This window comes from Coregonus lavaretus (genome assembly GCF_964263955.1).
Source record: "Coregonus lavaretus genome assembly, chromosome: 38".
NCBI lineage: Eukaryota > Metazoa > Chordata > Actinopteri > Salmoniformes > Salmonidae > Coregonus > Coregonus lavaretus.
This window is the reverse complement of record NC_140025.1, coordinates 28,348,133-28,367,524: the sequence shown is the minus strand read 5'-3', so window position 1 is coordinate 28,367,524 and position 19,392 is coordinate 28,348,133. Positions and strand designations below refer to the sequence as shown.

Below are 19,392 nucleotides of genomic sequence, written 5' to 3'. Positions count from 1 at the left end.
GATTGGGTGCAGTAGAAAGTGTTGCTGGGAATACAGACCTCAGTCCCCCATGAAATAACACCATATATATATTATACAGATCCTAGTGAGTAATCCCAACCCCACTTTTACTCTGGCACCTAGAATAGTTTTCTCTCTATAAACCAATATGTATTTCAGATACAGTGTTTCATTGTGGGCATTTATTTGACCTTGGAACATGTTTTAAAAACCAAATGTAATGCAAATATCACTTAGTTATAAACACATTAATTATTGTTAATGTTTAGACAATTATTTTTCATTTATCATGAATAAAAACAGGTTAGTACGTTGGGAACTTTTATTTGGAAGATTTTTGAAATTCCGTGACCCGGACGTACTTTTTTTGTGTTGCTGACGAGATGCTGATACTTTCATTTGGATTAGCAAGTAGTAGCTACACCAACAACAAAAATACTGCATTTCACAAATGTATTGAGCAACAAACATCTTCATACGGATTATAACTACTAGTTCAATCAAACATAAGACGCAGACCGCAATTTGTGACTGCATGAAAGCGAAAGAAGGACGAAGAGAGGGGAAAATATAGCTACTAGCTAGCTAACGTTAGCCTGCTAACGTAAAGGCTAGCTGCTAGCTGACATGAATTCTCTCGTCGGCTATGGCGTGTCCTCTGATTCTGACAGTGATGGGGAGGATGGAAACAACAGGAAGTAAGATACAATTCAGGAATACAATTTAGCAAACATTTGTCTTTGGAAGATTCATTGAAAATATAGACGTGTGTTCAATAGAGCTCGCCAGTTTGTAGTCCTAAAACCAGGAAATTAGTTACCTCTGGTTCGTTCAGCCATTCCTATAGGGGAAATAAAAGGGTTTGGGTGATCAATGCCGAAAATAAGGTCTGAGGTTAACACAGGCTTAGGAGATCTTATACGTTTTGTTCTATGATATAATATCAGTCCGTTTTATTTTATTTAACCTTTATTTTATCATACTGAGACCAATATCTATTTTACAGATGAGCCCTAAATTACAGAAAATACACACAACAATATATAAATACAAAATGCAAGAAGAAAGAAAAACACAGTAATAAAACAAACGCATTCATTAGTAATAAGGTCCTCAATCAGTTCTCTGAATTGCCCTAGAGGCACCAAAACATCAAATTTAAGAACATTTTGAAGATTGTTCCACAAATAAGATGCAAGAAAGGTAAATCCGTTTTTAGTTAACTCAGTAGAGACCAAAGGAATTTCCAGAGTTAGCCATCCCTGAGACCAGGTGTGTTAACTGGTATGTCTAAAGTTTAGTAAAGATGATGGGTACAGTGGGACTTTTTGTAAAAGGGCTTTATAAATGAAAACATAGCAATGTATCAACCTACATGACATAAAAGAGGGCCAATCAACTTTCTGGTAGAGAATGCAGTGATGAGAACTAAAATTGTCGCCCATAATAAAGCGCAGTGCGCTATGATAAACAGCTTTAATGAAGTTGTGGCAGCTGTGTTCCTATAGATGATGTCGCCATAGTCTAGGACCGATAGGAACATCGACTGAATAATCAGTTTTCTACTACTTAGCGAGAGGCAGGACCTATTTCTATAGAAGAATCCCATTTTTATTCTCAGCTTCTTAACTAACTCGTCAATATGCTTTTTAATAGACAGCTTTTATCCAGATGCACAGAGATTTGCTGGCAGGGACACCATCCAATGTACATATGCTTAAATCATCAGAGTTATTTTTATGCGCTCTAGAGAACAACATATACTTCGTTTTACCTGCATTCAAAACTAATTTCAGGTCAATTACGTTTTTCTGTAATACAATGAAGGCAGACTGTAGTTCAAATATAGCCTGGTCAACAGCATACGCAACAGTATCATTGGCATACAAGTGCAGGTTTACGTTTTTTACAGATAAGTCGATATTGTTAATGTAAACAGTAAAAGACACAGGACCCAGAATCGACCACTGCGGGACACCTTTCGTAATATCCAGGAAACCTGATTTAACACCATAAGTTAACACATTGAGTTCTATCTGTCAAGTAATTTTAAACCAGTTACATGCAGCCTGGTCTAGGCCAATTGAGGAAAGCCTCTGAATTAGCAGTGAGTGATCAACCGTATCGAAAGCCTTTGACAGGTCAATGAAGAGGGCAGCACAAGGTTGCCTTTTATCCATACAGTTAACCACTAAAATATTTGAATCCTTTATTAATTCTCAGCTAAGGTCTTTCTTGTCTTTAAAATGTATTCTAAATATACATCAGTCAGGTTTTAAACCAGGTCTTAGCACTATCTCTGCTGCATCCCTTGTTATAAATTATGCTAGGCCAGAAAGTTTAGAAATAAGCCGATAATCATTTAGGTCACAAGGATCACCACCTTTGAAGGGTACATGGGCCGCCTTCCAAACCTTGAGGATAGTACCAGATATAATTGTCAAGTAAAAAATATGGGTTAATGATTCAGCAATCGGGGGCAGAGAGCTGCAGCAAAAATGGATCAAGCAAATCAGCCCCAGTGGATTTTTTTTGTTTTTACATGAATCTTAAGCAAGGCATTTAGCACATCGCAGATGGTAAATTGTTGAAATGAAAACAAAGATTCACTAGAAGTTGACGGGTTAACCGTTGAGTCAGCTAGAGGCTGGCAGAGGGAAGAGCAGTCGATTGACTGACCAGGGTCAATTAAACCACAGTTTCTCTCAAACAAAAAGCCTACCGAGATAAAATCATAATTAAAAGCATCACTTATCCCCTTCTTCTCAGTTATGATGCCAGAGTCAGACAGAACTTGCTTAGTCAGGGAAGAAGAGGAATTTGTACGCTTCAGTGCAATTACTGTTTTCCAAAAATTAGAATGATCACCAGTGGAGTCAGAAATAGAGCTTAAAAAGTAGCTTAATTTAGCTTTCTTAATCAAGATAGTACATCTGTTTCTCAATTCTGAAAGATTTAAAGTCCACTACAGAGTCAGTTTTCCTTGCTTTAGCCCAGGCCTGATTTCTCATCTGAATGAGCTAAGATAGATTTAACCCTTGGCTTTCTTTTGAGCTATATTTGACTCTGAATTGTTTAAAATTGTGTGTTTATCTGCCAGAGGAATACATATGGAGGATACATTTTCTAGAGCCAATTCCAAATCAGGAATACAGGAGGAGGTGGCTAAATCAGAGTAGAACATGTCATGTAAAAACCTTTAAGGAGAGAACTTTTAAAAAGTTATCTTAATTAAACAAGGATGAGTGTTTTGCTGTTTCGTATCTCTAATACATACTATGGGACAATGATCTTATGCAAGTACTCCATTAGACAAATATTAGTTAACATGACCTTTATGATTGTTTTGATTCCCGTGTAGAGCTCAGTTGGTAGAGCATGGCGCTTGCAACGCCAGGGTTGTGGGTTCGATTCCAACGGGGGCCAGTATGAAAATGTATGCACTCACTAACTGTAAGTCGCTCTGGATAAGAGCGTCTGCTAAATGACTAAAATGTAAATAAGAACATAAGTGCTTCAAAATGCACAAAAAGTGACTTTAGCTCATTATATCATATGACAAAACGTATAAGATCTCCTAAGCCTGTGTTTACCACAGACCTTATTTTCAGCATTTAGCCAAAACCCCTCCAAAAACTCCATTCATTTTCCCATAGGCTTTGTCCAATGAACCATGAGTTGGTGCCTACAAAAAGATGCCATTACTATTGTTCTTTATAGAGAGGACTGTTGTGGTTGTTCTTGCTACCCAAACCAGATATGATTTCCACTTCCTGTCAAATTAAATGTTTCCAGATTGAGAAGTCCTTGAAATATTTTTTGGGATAACACTAAAGCTAGTATACCAGTCCATTTATACTTGTTGTTTCTTTGTAGGACTGAGAGCGTGGTGGATGGAGCGACCGAGAAGAAGGGCCGCAATTTCCTCCTAGAGTCCGCTTCAACCTCCAGTGAGTCGGACTGCGACTCCAACCCAGAGGAAGACCCTGTATCTCAACTACAACCCAAACGCCCTCCTCCTGCATGTATGGCACCCCCCTCTGAGTCCCGGACCCCTCTCCTCCCCGCACCCCCTAGCTCCCTCTCCCATAAACTCCCCCCTCCCCCCCTCGGGGCCTCGTCCAAGAGTGGCGTATTCGCCAACCCCTTCAAGGCGCAAGCCGACCAGAAGCTCAACGTCTTGCAGAAGCACGTCCCTCTCACTCTGCAGGCCCGGCCCTCCCAGATAGGGGGCAAGAGGATGTGCGTGGCGTACAGGAAGGATGGACGCTGCAGGTTCGGGATCAAATGCAAGTTTGCCCACGACAGCGACCTCCAGAGCTCCATCATTCCCAATGACTATGACCCCCCTGTGGGTGATGCTCCCGGATCGGACCAAGCTGACCCCAACGCGGGGGGCTCTTCATACACGGGTCGCCAGAACTTTCACCACAACCAGAGAGGAGACCCTGAAGAGGAGGAGGGTCAGCAGTCTAGGAAGAGGAGAGTAGGGCTGAGTAACACCCTAGTGCCTCCTAAAAGGGCAATGAAGAATTATGCAATGCAGAGGAAGAGAGAACAGGTCAATTTAAACTGAGCGACTTGCACAGGGATACTGTCAGCAGCAATACACTGTGTGTGTGTGTGTGTACCCTCACATTGTTTTAGTGTGTGTGGCAGAGAAAATGGGAATGTGTTCCAATTCTGTACCCTTATTCTGAACTCATTTACTCCCCCTCTTGGATATAAAATATGCTTTAAACTTCTCCCTACCCATGCTTACATCAATATAATTGAGTGAGCAAGTGTAAACCTCTGTTAGAAGAGAAGATAATCAGACCACAGCCAGAGAGTATTCTATATACCTGTTGTCAGTATGCAAGATAGGATAACTATAGCACACTTCCAAACCCCTGTTCAGTCCAGTACATATACTTCAGATTGGTAGTTTGTACATGATAAGTGTTTGTAGTTTCATTGAAAACATATTCCTTTATAAACTACAAGTTATCATGGTTAAATAAATACTTTAAATGTTTGTAACTTCTTCTTCTTAAGTGTTTGTGATCACTTCTAATGATAAAAGGGCATAGGAACTGGACATACAAATACAGTTATGGATAGAGTTTAGGAAAATATTTAGTTATTGATTAAGTTGGATTTAAATGCTTTTGCTTGATTAGAGAAAGATTGAAAGAAGAGGCAGCACAGGGTTACTATTTTGGATCAATTGCAACACACTTTGGCATCAGTCACAATGTAAGCACACACACTTAGTTCCTGCTTTTTGGGATGGATCTATTGGAGCCCCACACGGCGGTGAATGATGCTTCTCCTTCGGAGTCCCAGAAACTGCTAGCTGTCCCCCGCAATGAAAGCCAATATCGAACGGAACAGACAGGAAGCTCTGATGCTGAGGCAAGCCCGATTGGCCTGCAGACAATTGGCAGGAGAGGGGGGTGGCACCTCGGCTAAAGTCGCCAAAACAATCGACTCTGGAGAAGGGTTCTTCATTGATGAAGAAGAGGGACAGGAGGAGCAACGGGCAAATAAAGTGGTGCATCAACCAGGTATATACATTTATAACTAATCAAACATTGCACGAGGCAGCAGGGTCATATCTGTTGCGTTATGTCAACCTCTATCAGGGGTAATCTATCTAGCAACTATACTGTCTTATCTGTCAAAGATGTCAGATGTGTAACAGAAAGATCCATTGGTTGTGGATTCATGCCATAGTAATGCCAGTGGCTAAATGGAGTCAGTTTCTTTCTATAGCCTAGCTACCTGAAACAATGGCCATGATCAATTATTTACGGCACAGTGACAACCAACCACTATCTGAATGACTGCTGTACGTAGCTCTGTTTTTTTCAATTTAAATTGCTTTATTGGCATGATGTAACAATGTAAATATTGCCAAAGCGTACTTTGGAAATGAAATGATTTATTAACCATATCAATAACAACATAGAAAATCATCAAGATTGTCACAAAAAACAACAACAATCAAGGGTGTTTTTTACTGACTATGGCACCTTGGCTGACTGACTCCTAGCACTCTGCATTGCTTGTAAATTGCTCTTGATAAGAGCGTCTGCTAAATGACTAACATATCAAATGTAAATGTACTAGTAGTGTAGACAGTGTTAAGTCAGTAACACTTTAATTTTTTTGTGAACAATTTTTAATAAACATGAATTAAGTAATGGGATTGACAGACAATAGGCTTTACGGACAACAGAACAACTGTGTTCTGATTCTCACTCAGACACACTGCCACACAAAAAAATAAGTCACCTAATATAGATCAAACCTAGCTCCTCCAGTGGATTGTGGAAAGTGGGTGATGCAGTTGTATTTATTTATTGACTTAAAAGAACAACCTGCACACTGAGCTTGCCAGTATCACTTATGTTTATTCAGCCTACTGCACATATTGAAACTGTATTGGATTGTTATTTACTCTGTTGTGACCAGAGCTGTGTTGTGCAGTGAGGAGCAGCATGTGGACAAAGGACACCAGTGCTCACCAGTACGAGTACGACCCTAGAGGATGAAGAGGAGGATCTCTACAGGAAGGTCTGTAACACCTGTGGACACGAACTGCCCTATGAGAAGATGACCTACCCAAATCTAACTGCCTGTAGCTCAGGACCTGAAGCAAGGATATGCATATTCTTGATATCATTTGAAAGGAAACAATTTGAAGTTTGTGGAAATGTGAAATTAATGTAGGAGAATATAACACATAAGATCTGGTAAAAGACAACATGTTTTTTTGTTTTGTTTTTTGCATCATCTTTGAAATGCAAGAGAAAGGCCAGACAGTGATGTAGGATTCTAGATGTAATGTATATGTTGTCCACCAGATAGCAGCAGTGTGTGTGCAACGTTTCAGACTGATCCAGTGAAGAATTACATAACTACACAATATTTTGTATCAAGTCTGCCAGGAGTTTTCCCAAATGTGCCAAATTTGTTTTCAAGTACATAACTATAGAGAACATACAAAAATGCTATGGTAATACATTTTAGTTTGCACACTCCCAGGAATGTCATACATGATGAATCATTAGCTTCCCTACAGAAAATACACTAATCTAGATGGCCGGGCAGGGTGGGTGTGGAGCCAGAGGTCAAACTGTAGAACCCAGTTCCTACATTTTAATATAAAAAATGATTTCTCAAACAAAACTACACTACATTTTATCTCTGGGATGCTCAGGATGACAAATCAGAGCAAGATTACTGAATGTAAGTACATTATTTACCTTCAGAGGTGAATGTACTAAACCAGTTGCCGTGTTAAAAGTGTTTTGTTGTTGTGCACTATCCTCAAACAACAGCATGGTATTTTTTTTTTTTAGCTGTAATAGCTACTGTAAATTGGACACTGCAGTTATATTAACAAGAATTTAAGCTTTCTGACCATATAAGACATGTCTATGTCCCGGAAAGTTGGCTGTTGTTTAGAACACCATTCTAGTCACATATCGCATATTGAGCAGCAACCGTCCCGTATAAGGGACACCGATCCTGTAGAGGTTGAACCTTATCCCGGGGGCCCACAGGGTGAGTTATTTTTGTGGACCACTGGTAGACGGGTGACACTTAAACTGACATTCAAATAACTTACTTTGTACTTGACACAATTCCTTTAAGCTGAAGCGAGGCAGGTCTTCCTGAAATCTTATACATGCCTCAACACATGCGATACACAATGTGGCCACAAGAGGGCAGACATACATTAACATTTCTCTATTACAATATGTTGTGCTGCTCAGAAGGTAGGGATACCTGTTAATAATTTGCCATTTATATTGACCATTTGTAATATGTAGAAGGATCTATGTCTGAAATAAATATATTTCCATAATGTGATTAGAAAAATTATAAAAAATAACTTTAATATTTAGTTGGATTAATGTGGATGGATAAGGCCAGGATTCAATCTGGAGTGGACCGTGGAAGATCCGCGTTGTAGCGCGGTTTACATTAGTCATTTCCGATTGAGCCGACATATGCAGCGTTTACGTTGAATGTGATTTCCGTGACCTCTAACATTGCCATTATGGGCGCATTCCTCTGCCCAGGCTTTGCTGACGCATGCCCAATCTTTCAATACCTGGATAGGTATTTTAAGTATCAGTTTACCACAGCATTATGTTAAAGCAATCTGGTGCCCGACGGCACAGTCGATGGCTGAGGGTTAAAGCAGGTGTCAACCTAACTGCATGTTCCTGCAACGTGGGTTCGAATCCCGCTCTACGGGCTCGATTTAAATCAGATCAAGCGATAGCCAACACCCGTATAGCTGATGTTTTGGCAGTGTTGGAGGTGTAACTGCGTTAGAGCTGTCAAATCAGTGAGCAGCTGCTCGTGGGGGCATTGTCACAAAGACACACCCATCCCACTGCGTTAGATGTTCAGAATTAGAAAGTGTAGGCTATATAGAAATAATTACACTTAGATAGAAATCCTAATTTCGTTTAATGATTTTCAATCAACCTAATCGAGGTTTAGGCTAGATTAGGCTACATCTCACGTTCCAGTGTTCGAACTTGTAAACAAGGCTGCATGGGATTTCTCTCGATGGGACTCCGTGCAGCCAATGGCAACTTTAGGTATAATGCCGGGAGCAGCTTGTGGATTGGACAGCTCTAACTCAGATCCACCTCCAAAACCACCGCTATGCGGGTGTCGGCTAGCGCAGATCTGATAGAATCTAGGCCCTAATGTTGGAAACAAAACATGCTGTCAATGTTTTGCTTCCAAGGTAGCTTATATAGAACCGTCTGCTTTAGGGTTTTCTTTGTTTGCCATGGAAAATTAAGGATTGTAGTATTGTGATACTGGTATCATGAGAATCAGAGGAGGCTGGTGGGGGGAGGGGCTCATTGTAATGGCTGGAAGGGTATTAATGGAACGGAATCAAACACACCAAACACATGGAAACAACGTGCTTGACTCCGTTCCATTAATTCCATTCCAGCCATTACAATGAGCCGGTCCTCCTATAGCTCCTTCCACCAGCCTCCTCTGACGAGAACAATAATCATCTTAACACACACAAACACAGAAGGCCAGTTGATGGGTATAGATGGCTACATCACTTTATGTACAAAGGCAACAACTTACACACAACTGCCCTGATGTGGGTAGATCTAAAAAGCTACCAAAAGTTACTATAAATACATATTTCTGTGATTCTATATATTTCAAATGGTGCCACAATACATTAGGAGAGGGACATAGTTAGGCCTCTCCCTTTATTACTGTCTTTCCCAGTTTCCCCTAACCTCGAAATCAAGACTGAATCATGTTATGTTGTTTCACTTTGCTAATTAGTGTTAGTTATGTGAAACAGAGCGGAATTCAGTAAACATTTCCAGGCTAGTCCCCCCCACCCACCCATACATACCCACTATTCTAGATAAGTACATGTTGCATGTGCACTTCTGTGGCATCGGTCAAGACATCCCCCTCTTCCACTCCGTCCCCCTCTCCGCCCCCTTCCCAAACTACCTCTCCCTCCCCTACAGTCTCACACTGTTGAAGGGTGTTAGCGGAAGGAGAGGAGGCAGAGAGAACGGAATCGTCCAGAGAGTAGCTTTCGCTACAACCCACAGTGGTTGGGTCCTGAAGCTGAATGTCCTGAGTTTGGGGCAGAGGTTGAAGTTGGGGTTGGACCTGGGCCATGAGAGGGAGGTTGGTGGTAGAAATATGGGAGCTACTCTGGAGGGTTTGGAGTTGCTGGGGGGTGGCTAACAGGGGGATCTGCTGGAGATGGGTCTGCGACCCGTCGACGGTCTGGAAGGTCATGTGGAGAATCTGCGGCTGCTGATTCTGCTGCTGCTGATAAGACTGCAGGGTCATTTGCTGGAGCTGGTGGGGCTGATGCTGCTGGGTCACCACCGAGCCAGAATGAAGGGCCAGTTGCTGGATCTGGGCCTGTTGCTGCTGCGACTGCTGCTGCGGGGAAGCGGCCGCCACCTGCTGAACAAAATGAAGGGGCATCTGGAGCTGGAGTGTGTGGTGGGTCTGCTGCTGGGTGTCGGAGGGCGACGGGGGGTCGATGGGGGACAGGGCGATGGTCAGGGGCATCTGCATGGCATGGAGGCCCTGGTCCTGACTCACTACTACCACCTGGTGGCTCACCTGACCCACCTGAGCTACCTGTTGCCCCATGTGGGTCACATGTTCGCCCACTTGGGTCACCTGCCCCAGCTGAGCCACCTGTTGCCCTACTTGGGTCATCTGCTGGGCGGGATCCAGTCGTACCAGCTCCCCCTGGTTCCCGACAGAACCCACTCCCGGAGCCTCCAGCAGGGTGGTGGGGGTAGTGATGAGGGCCCCTGCGTTGGCCGCTAGGGCCTCGGCGATGAGCACCTCCGGGTGGCTCTTGGCCTTGTGGGCCACCACACTGTCTTTCTTCTCAAACTTCTTGGCACAGATGGAGCAGGAGAACTGGTAGGTGGCATCAGCATCGTGCTTCTTCATGTGCCAGTTGAGGGAGGCCTTCTGGCGGCAGGTGAAGCCGCAGATCTCACATCTACAGGAAGGGAGAAAAAGGAAGAGGGAGAGAGTGAAGTAGAAAGTAAGAGAGAAAGGCAGGGGGGTAAATTCAGGGGGTTAGATGAGGTGCATGTACAAACAGGTGCAACATTTAAATAAATGAATGGAATTAATGAACAACCAAGCAAACAAGGTTGTAGATGGAAACTCACTGCAGGGGTTTCTCTCCGGTGTGGATCATGCGGTGCACGGCCAGGTTGTGGGAGCTCTTGAAGGCACGGGCGCAGAACTCGCAGATGTAGTCCCTCTGGTCTGAGAGAGGGAACGGACAGAGAGAGTTAGCAGAAGCTCAACACAGAAAACAATGACAGGTCAAGCTCCGCTTCTCTGTGATTGCAAATACAGTTGGAGTAGGAAGTTTAAATACACCTTAGCCAAATACATTTAAACTCAGTTTTTCACAATTCCGGACATTTAGTCCTAGTAAAAATTCCCTGTCTTAGGTCAGTTAGGATTACCACTTTATTTTAAGAATGTGAAATGTCAGAATAATAGTAGAGAGAATTATTAATTTAAGCTTTTATTTCTTTCATCACATTCCCGGTAGGTCAGAAGTTTACACACACTCAATTAGTATTTGGTAGCATTGCCTTTAAATTGTTTAACTTGGGTCAAACGTTTCAGGTAGCCTTCTACAAGCTTCCCACAATAAATTGGGTGAATTTTGGCCTATTCCTCCTGACAGAGCTGGTGTAACTGAGTCAGGTTTGTAGGCCTCCTTGCTCGCACACGCTGTTTCAGTTCTGCCCACAAATGTTCTATAGGATTGAGGTCAGGGCTTTGTGATGGCCACTCCAATACCTTGACTTTGTTGTCCTTAAGCCATTTTGCCACAACTTTGGAAGTATGCTTGGGGTCATTGTCCATTTGGAAGACCCATTTGCGACCAAGCTTTAACTTCCTGACTGATGTCTTGAGATGTTGCTTCAACAAATCCACATAATTTTCCTTCCTAATGATGCCATCTATTTTGTGAAGTGCACCAGTCCCTCCTGCAGCAAAGCACCCCCACAGCATGAAGCTAAAAACATAACGATGGTCATTATGGCCAAACAGTTCTATTTTTGTTTCATCAGACCAGAGGACATTTCTCCAAAAAGTACGATCTTTGTCCCCATGTGCAGTTGCAAACCGTAGTCTGGCTTTTTTATGGCGGTTTTGGAGCAGTGGCTTCTTCCTTGCTGAGCGTCCTTTCAGGTTATGTTGATATAGGACTCGTTTTACTGTGGATATAGATACTTTTGTACCTGTTTCCTCCAGCATCTTCACAAGGTCCTTTGCTGTTGTTCTGGGATTGATTTGTACTTTTCGCACCAAAGTACGTTAATCTCTAGGAGACAGAACATGTCTTCTTCCTGAGCGGTATGACGGCTGCGTGGTCCCATTGTGTTCATACTTGCGTACTATTGTTTGTACAGATGAATGTGGTACCTTCAGGCGTTTGGAAATTGCTCCCGATGAACCAGACTTGTGGAGGTCTACAATTGTTTTTCTGAGGTCTTGGCTGATTTCTTTGGATTTTCCCATGATGTCAAGCAAAGAGGCACTGAATTTGAAGGTAGGCCTTGAAATACATCCACAGGTACACCTCCAATTGACTCAAATGATGTCAATTAGCCTATCAGAAGCTTCTAAAGCCATTACATCATTTTCTGGAATTTTCTAAGCTGTTTAAAGGCACAGTCAACTTAGTGCATGTAAACTTCTGACCCACTGGAATTGTGATACAGTAAATTATAAGTGAAATAATCTGTCTAAACAATTGTTGGAAAAATTACTTGTGTCATTCACAAAGTAGATGTCCTAACCAACTTGCCAAAACCATAGTTTGTTAACAAGAAATTTGTGGAGTGGTTGAAAAACAAGTTTTAATGACTCCAACCTAAGTGTATGTAAACTTCCAACTTCCAACTGTATACTGTACCTGTGTATGCATGTAAATGTTAAGTGAGGACAGTTAGACATAGTATTCAGTGTGTGTGTCTGTATGTAAATCTCTCCATGTGTGTGTGTGTGTGTGTGTTTACCTGTGTGGTGCTTGGCATGGCGAAGTAGCTGTTTCTGCAGCCTGAAGAGTCTTCCGCAGGATGGGTGAGGACAAACAAACTTTTTCTTCAACAGGTGCTGGTACTTAATATGGTGCTGGGAATTACAGGAAAAAGAGAGAGTCAGAGAGATGAAGGATGGGGGAAAAAAGCTTGATACTATTCACCAGCGTTGGGGTCAATTCCGTTTCAACAGCCAATTCAGGAAGTGAAATTGAAATGCAATTGCATGCATTGAAAAAATTATCTGAATTGAAATGGAATCGACCCCAACCCTGTTCATGCTCAGAATAGCTTGTGTGCTTCATTCGTCGCCATGGCGACCACTACAGTTGCTATGACAGACCTGCAGGTAGCGAGGATGAGCCAGGACTGTGCCACACCCCTCCATCTCGCAGCGCACGTACTGCACCGGGGGCTTCTTCCTGTGGGGGCGGGACATGACAGAACTGTCAATCATGTGTGTCAATCATCATGTATGTCTGAGAGGTGAGGGTTCTGCTTTTATACAGATTTCAAATGTTTTTGTTGACTGTAAAAAAAAAAAAAAAAGTATTGTATTTGTGTTGCAGTTGAACAGCAATGTCAACTTTACCTTCTTTTCGGGAGCCGGGGACTTTTATCATCTTTCCTTCGCCTGCCTCTCCTGAGGGATATGGAAAGAATAAAAGAAGTTGGAGAACTCAATTCAAGCAAGGAGTTAAATGAAGAGATCAAACCAATGCCAGATCCAATTCAAATTTCCATTAAAGTGACAGAAGTCTGCCCTTGCACACCATTCCTTTGAAGTGTGCAATTGCACACTCTCCGTTATGGATTTAACAATGGTGGAAACTCCAGCCACTGCTTACACCAATTCAATGCTTTCAAATACATGATGGGGAGAGAGCAAGTGCACACTTTGGGAGAATGTTGGAGAATCAGAGGGGAGGGAGCTTACTTTCTGGGAACATCCCCCTCTCCGAACTCGTTCTCCAGCTTCACGTCTGTGCCCTCGATCTTGATTCCTGGCTCCTTCTCTTTCTCTGGCACTTTCTCTTTTTTCTCTTTCTGTCTCGGAGGGGGTTTGCGCCGTGGTTTGGGGGCATCCCTGAGAGAGCGAGCGCGAGAGACGGACAATCCATTTGGAAGGTCAACAGACAGGTCACATGGGTAAAACACACAAACATTTATATGCATGCACACACACACACCCATTCACACAAAGGGAATAATACATTGGAGCTGACATGCACACACACACTTGCACACACTCACAAAGGGAATGCATTCCGACAGACCTACACACACACCTAGTAGTCTCAGCCTTGGGGTTGTAGCTCTGGTCGTTGAGGTCATCTCTGAAGGGAATGTCATCATCACTGCTGATTACCTCCTCCCCACTGTAACACAACCACAGTGCTCAAACTCATAGCCTTACACCTACACAATAATCCTACCACACCTCCACTAGTTAAACATTTATGAGGGGACCATTGAATATGGCCTATTCTGATCCACACACACACTGCTGTCTTGCCAACATTACCTCTGTGACTGTGGCTGGAAGCTGAGGTCTTTAGGGTCATCTTGGAAAGGAGGCTCATCTTCTCCTCCCAAGAGAACATCTTCCTCATTCTCCTCCTCTTTTTTCTCACTGAGGCGAGAGGAGTCAGTGTTACTACGGCGGCACAGAGATACAGACCCCAGCCTCTCTCACACACATGCACAACCATCCAGCCATGAGATGAGTAAGAATGTGTGTGTGTATACTCACATCCCAACTGTCTTCTTTTCAACTAACTTTGCCTCCACCTCCACTGGAAAAATAAAACATTATCACACAATGCCAATACAACAATTACAACTTGATTGGGCTTTTTCAGGATGACGCAATCCTCTCTTGGTCTTGGGAATGGCCCAACATCCACAGAGTTGATGTAACCGACCAGAAATCGAACCCCAGGTGTCCATGCATCCCAAGACCATGTTAGCCCACTCAGTTTAATCCCAAACACAATTTAGCTGGTTGGTGTGCCTACCGGTTGGGGTGTCGGTGCCAGGCTCAGTCTTGCACACAGGCTTGGCGGAACCCCTGGCACCCCGGGCAGAGGGGGCCTTGGCACGCGTCTGAGCCTGAGCATGCTGTGAGTGAGGGTGGGCTGGAAGGGGCAAAATGCACACCTTGAGTTAGAATACTGCAACAAGTCTTATTAGTTTGTTACTGTTGCCACATCTTTATCTAGTTTATTAAGCAATGTATGAGGGTGGTCACCTACTTTGAACATCAGTGGGTTTCTTTGGGTCCCCTGAGCTGCAGAGAGAGAGAGAGAGAGAGAGTTCTCAAAATAGTGATAACTTCTCGGCTGACTTTCTGTTAATCTAGCTATGTACAATGTGACATCATCATGAGTTGATGTCATTCAACACTGCTACATACAGGTCGCAATTTGACAAAACCGCTCGCACCGCGAATGAGGAGAGGCCAGGTAAAGTACAGTCGTGGTCAAAAGTTGAGAATGACACAAATATTAATTTTCACAAAATCTGCTGCCTCAGTTTTTATGATGGCAATTTGCATATACTCCAGAATGTTATGAAGAGTGATCAGATGAATTGCAAAGTCCCTCTTTGCCATGAAAATGATCTTAATCCCCCAAAAACATGTCCACTGCATTTCAGCCCTGCCACAAAAAGACCAGCTGCCATCATGTCAGTGATTCTCTCGTTAACACAGGTGAGAGTGTTGACGAGGACAAGGCTGGAGATCTCTCTGTTATGCTGATTGAGTTAGAGTAACAGACTGGAAGCTTTAAAAGGAGGGTGGTGCTTCAAATCATTGTTCTTCCTCTGTTAACCATGATTACCTGCAAGGAAACACGTGCCGTCATCATTGCTTTGCACAAAAAGGGCTTCACAGGCAAGGATATTGCTGCTAGTAAGATTGCACCTAAATCAACCATTTATCGGATCATCAAGAACTTCAAGGAGAGAGGTTCAATTGTTGTGAAGAAGGCTTCAGGGTGCACAAGAAAGTCCAGCAAGCGCCAGGACCATCTCCTAAAGTTGATTCAGCTGCGGGATCGGGGCACCACCAGTGCAGAGCTTGCTCAAGAATTGCAGCAGGCAGGTGTGAGTGCATCTGCACACACAGTAAGGCGAAGACTTTTGGAGGATGGCCTGGTGTCAAGAAGGGCAGCGAGGAAGCCACTTCTCTCCAGGAAAAACATCAGGGACAGACTGATATTCTGCAAAAGGTACAGGGATTGGACTGCTGAGGACTGGGGCAAAGTCATTTTCTCTGATGATTCCCCTTTCCGATTGTTTGGGGCATCCGGAAAAAAGCTTGTCCGGAGAAGACAAGGTGAGCGCTACCATCAGTCCTGTGTCATGCCAACAGTAAAGCATCCTGAGACCATTCATGTGTGGGGTTGCTTCACAGCCAAGGGAGTGGGCTCACTCACAATTTTGCCTAAAAACACAGCCATGAATAAAGAATGGTACCAACACATCCTCCGAGAGCAACTTCTACCAACCATCCAAGAACAGTTTGGTGATGAACAATGCCTTTTCCAGCATGATGGAGCACCTTGCCATAAGCCAATGTGATAACTAAGTGGCTCGGGGAACAAAACATCGACATTTTGGGTCCATGGCCAGGAAACTCCCCAGACCTTAATCCCATTGAGAAGTTGTGGTCAATCCTCAAAAGGAGGGTGGACAAACAAAAACCCACAAATTCTGACAAACTCCAAGCATTGATTATGCAAGAATGGGCTGCCATCAGTCAGGATGTGGCCCAGAAGTTAATTGACAGCATGCCAGGGCGGATTGCAGAGGTCTTGAAAAAGAAGGGTCAACACTGCAAATATTGACTCTTAATGTAATTGTCAATAAAAGCCTTTGACACTTATGGAATGATTGTAATTATACTTCAGTATAACATAGTAACATCTGACAAAATATCTAAAAACACTGAAGCAGCAAACTTTGTATAATACTTGTCATTCTCAAAACTTTTGACCACGACTGTACATTAGACATTAAAAGCAGGTATTACCCCTCCCTCTTCCTCCTCCCCTTTTTAAAGGAACTAAAAGGAACTGTGCTGGAATACGTACATTTCAGAGTATACAATTAGCAGCAATGCATGCAACCGGTTTTATGGCATTAAAATGTTGACAAGCAAGCTTGGCTGTCTAACAATTTCACAGGCATTTAAAGATGCTACGTGTATTGTAGAGGACAAGACTATATTGCAATTTATGGTGTACTAAATGCGTATACGAACGTACTCATGAGCTTGACTACTGTCATTCCCGACCTCTCCGGTACTCTCTGTTGAAGCTGCGGAGGAGGCATTTTTCCTGGGTCGTGGACAAGCAGCCTTCCTCCGGCGGTTTACGGGTTTGTCAGGGCTCGATTCTTCTGCATCGTCACTCTTCTCGCTCTGCAACCAAGCTGGCACTGTTCGTGTAGACCGGTCCCGTAACACTCGTCCAGAACTCGGAGTGCCTGGTGTTGCTCCATTCGTACACGGCGAAGGAGAAACCCCCTTCTTCCGGCCGACTCCACGGCCTCTCGAAGTCCTGCGCGGGGTGACCGCTGCACTCGAGGCCGGGGATTGTATAGTGGCCTTGTCATCCTCGGTCACTTCCCTTTTATTGTTATCGGTGATTTGCGGCTCCATCACCGCGTGTTACCGGTTCCTACCCTTTTGTCCCGTACCGTATTTATTACTTTCTCTAATACTGTACTGACAGGGGAAAGAATGATTACATTTGATATAACAACGATCAAAACGCTTGGATTGCTAGCTAAAGGCCGTAATCCGACTGTGACATAATTCACAGAATTCGGGCCTTGTCCGCAAATTATAAACATTAATTTATTGATCATTAATCAAAAACTTTCTTAATTCTTACTATAATAATAAACCAATATACATTTTTAAAGAACCAGACACTATTTTTGCATTCTTAAAGCTATAGTAAACCTAACTATTTGCACGAGCCTGTCGCGTTACCACTTTGTTGCGTCTCCTTTAAGCCTAAATAAAACCAAGGTTAAATGCATAAGCAACATATCGTCCAGCAGTTGCACATGTTCGCAGCATCATCACCCAAACATATGTCTAGACCACATAGCACGTGTTGGTCCCATCCCGAGTGTTTACAGATCAGTGAAATCGGATGCGCAGGCGCTGTGCAATGAGTCCGCGCGCACAGACAGCCCTCCTAGTCATGGGAAATGCAAAGATCATATATACTATTTTATCTGATTTTATTTAGTAAAGTCTAACACAAAGTACAGTGACTGTAAGAGTAAATTGTGTTATCCAGTCCTTTCTTTGTAAATGATACAATGCTTTATTATTTTATGTTTTGCCATTTCTTTCGCCACTAGATTGCAGTGTCGCCTTAAAAGTTGAATGACTGTTCTAAAATGACTGGGGAAGCAGACAGGGGGCGCTGTTCCGAAGCCACTACCAACAATCTCACGTCAGAATTAGACGTTCATCCATGTTTCTCAAACATCACATTTCAAAGTGTTTAAGGTTAGGTTTAGGCAGGCATTAACTCCGAATGGTTAAGGAAAGGTTTAAGGTTTAGGATTAAAACAAACATCTCAAAAACAACTTTTTATCTCTGGATTCAAACCTGCGACCTTTGGAATCAGCGGCAGATGCTCACTGTTAACCTGGAAACCAGCCACTAGGGGCATCTCCCTACTGACTTGTATCACGGGTGACCTGGCTGACCGCTACAACTAGGCCTACACATTCTCAGCCCATTCTCTTTCATTAATTTCGTAGTACAGTATTCCAATAAATAAATTTTTCTTTGATACATTTGCTTGTTATACATATATTTATTTTGACAGATTGTAATTTATTCATTCGAAATAAGGCTACATTTTTACAATATGTATTACACTTGAATACTGTGAATTATAAATGCTTTATGCTTGCATCATCTCTAATGACATGTAATTCTTAGTCCAGTGATGTAACATTTGCTGGTTTAAAGGTCCAATTCAGCCGTTTTTATCTCAATATCAAATCATTTATGGGTAACAATTAAGTACTGTGTGCGTTTTTATAGCTTACATTCAGTTAAAATTGTAAAAAAAACTAAAACAAAAATAGCTTCTTAGCAAAGAGCAATTTCTCAAGCAAGAATTTTACTAGGACTATCTGGGAGTGGTCTTTACTAGGACTATCTCGGAGTGGTCTGAGTGGGGAGGGGAAAACAATAATCTAGCTGTTATTGGCAGAGGGGTTTGGAACTCTCTTTCTTATTGGTCTATTAACTAATTTAACACCTGGTGATGTCACCAGGCAGGCCAAAACTCCATCCCACCAAAACATTTACATTTTAGTTATTTAGCAGATGCTCTTATCCAGAGCGACTTACAGTTAGTGCATACATTTTTCATACTGGCCCCCCATGGGAAACGAACCCACAACGCTGACGTTGCAAGCGCCATGCTCTACCAACTGAGCTACAGGATGCTGAAATTTCAGGCAGTCATGTCAAACTAGAGGGCATTTCACAATTACGCAGTATTATTCCAACCTCATAGTGTGTAATTATAAAACACAGAAAAATCACGTTTTTTTACTGCACTGGGTCTTAAAAATTGACTTTCACGTAAAATGTATTTATTTCATTATATATTGAACAATAACAAAAAATACAAAAATGGAAATATGCTGGAAAGAGTACATAAACTTAACATAGACAGGGGTTTTACACGTCAAAAGAAAATGTACATTTGTCAAAAAGTTTTATGGTATGTAATGCTTTTT

General features: G+C 42.7%; 2 protein-coding genes across 2 annotated transcripts; one reads left to right on the top strand and one right to left on the bottom strand.

Annotated features, from left to right (window-relative positions):
- Positions 1-358: 358 nt before the first annotated feature.
- On the top strand, positions 359-5,017 carry LOC311112147 (uncharacterized protein). Its single transcript, XM_084155121.1, has 2 exons — positions 359-698; positions 3,877-5,017. The coding sequence occupies exons 1-2, from the start codon at positions 628-630 to the stop codon at positions 4,574-4,576; spliced, it is 771 nt and encodes a 256-aa protein (XP_084011247.1). The 5' UTR covers positions 359-627; the 3' UTR covers positions 4,577-5,017.
- Positions 5,018-9,069: 4,052 nt separating this feature from the next.
- zfp91 (ZFP91 zinc finger protein, atypical E3 ubiquitin ligase) lies at positions 9,070-17,717 on the bottom strand. Its single transcript, XM_084154974.1, has 12 exons — positions 16,877-17,717; positions 14,861-14,895; positions 14,624-14,743; positions 14,359-14,401; positions 14,131-14,238; positions 13,895-13,984; positions 13,543-13,692; positions 13,198-13,248; positions 12,949-13,027; positions 12,585-12,699; positions 10,710-10,809; positions 9,070-10,534 (listed from the first exon to the last, which is right to left on the bottom strand). Exons 1-12 carry the CDS (start codon positions 17,269-17,271, stop codon positions 9,412-9,414), a joined length of 2,409 nt encoding a protein of 802 aa, XP_084011100.1. The 5' UTR covers positions 17,272-17,717; the 3' UTR covers positions 9,070-9,411.
- Positions 17,718-19,392: the final 1,675 nt, after the last annotated feature.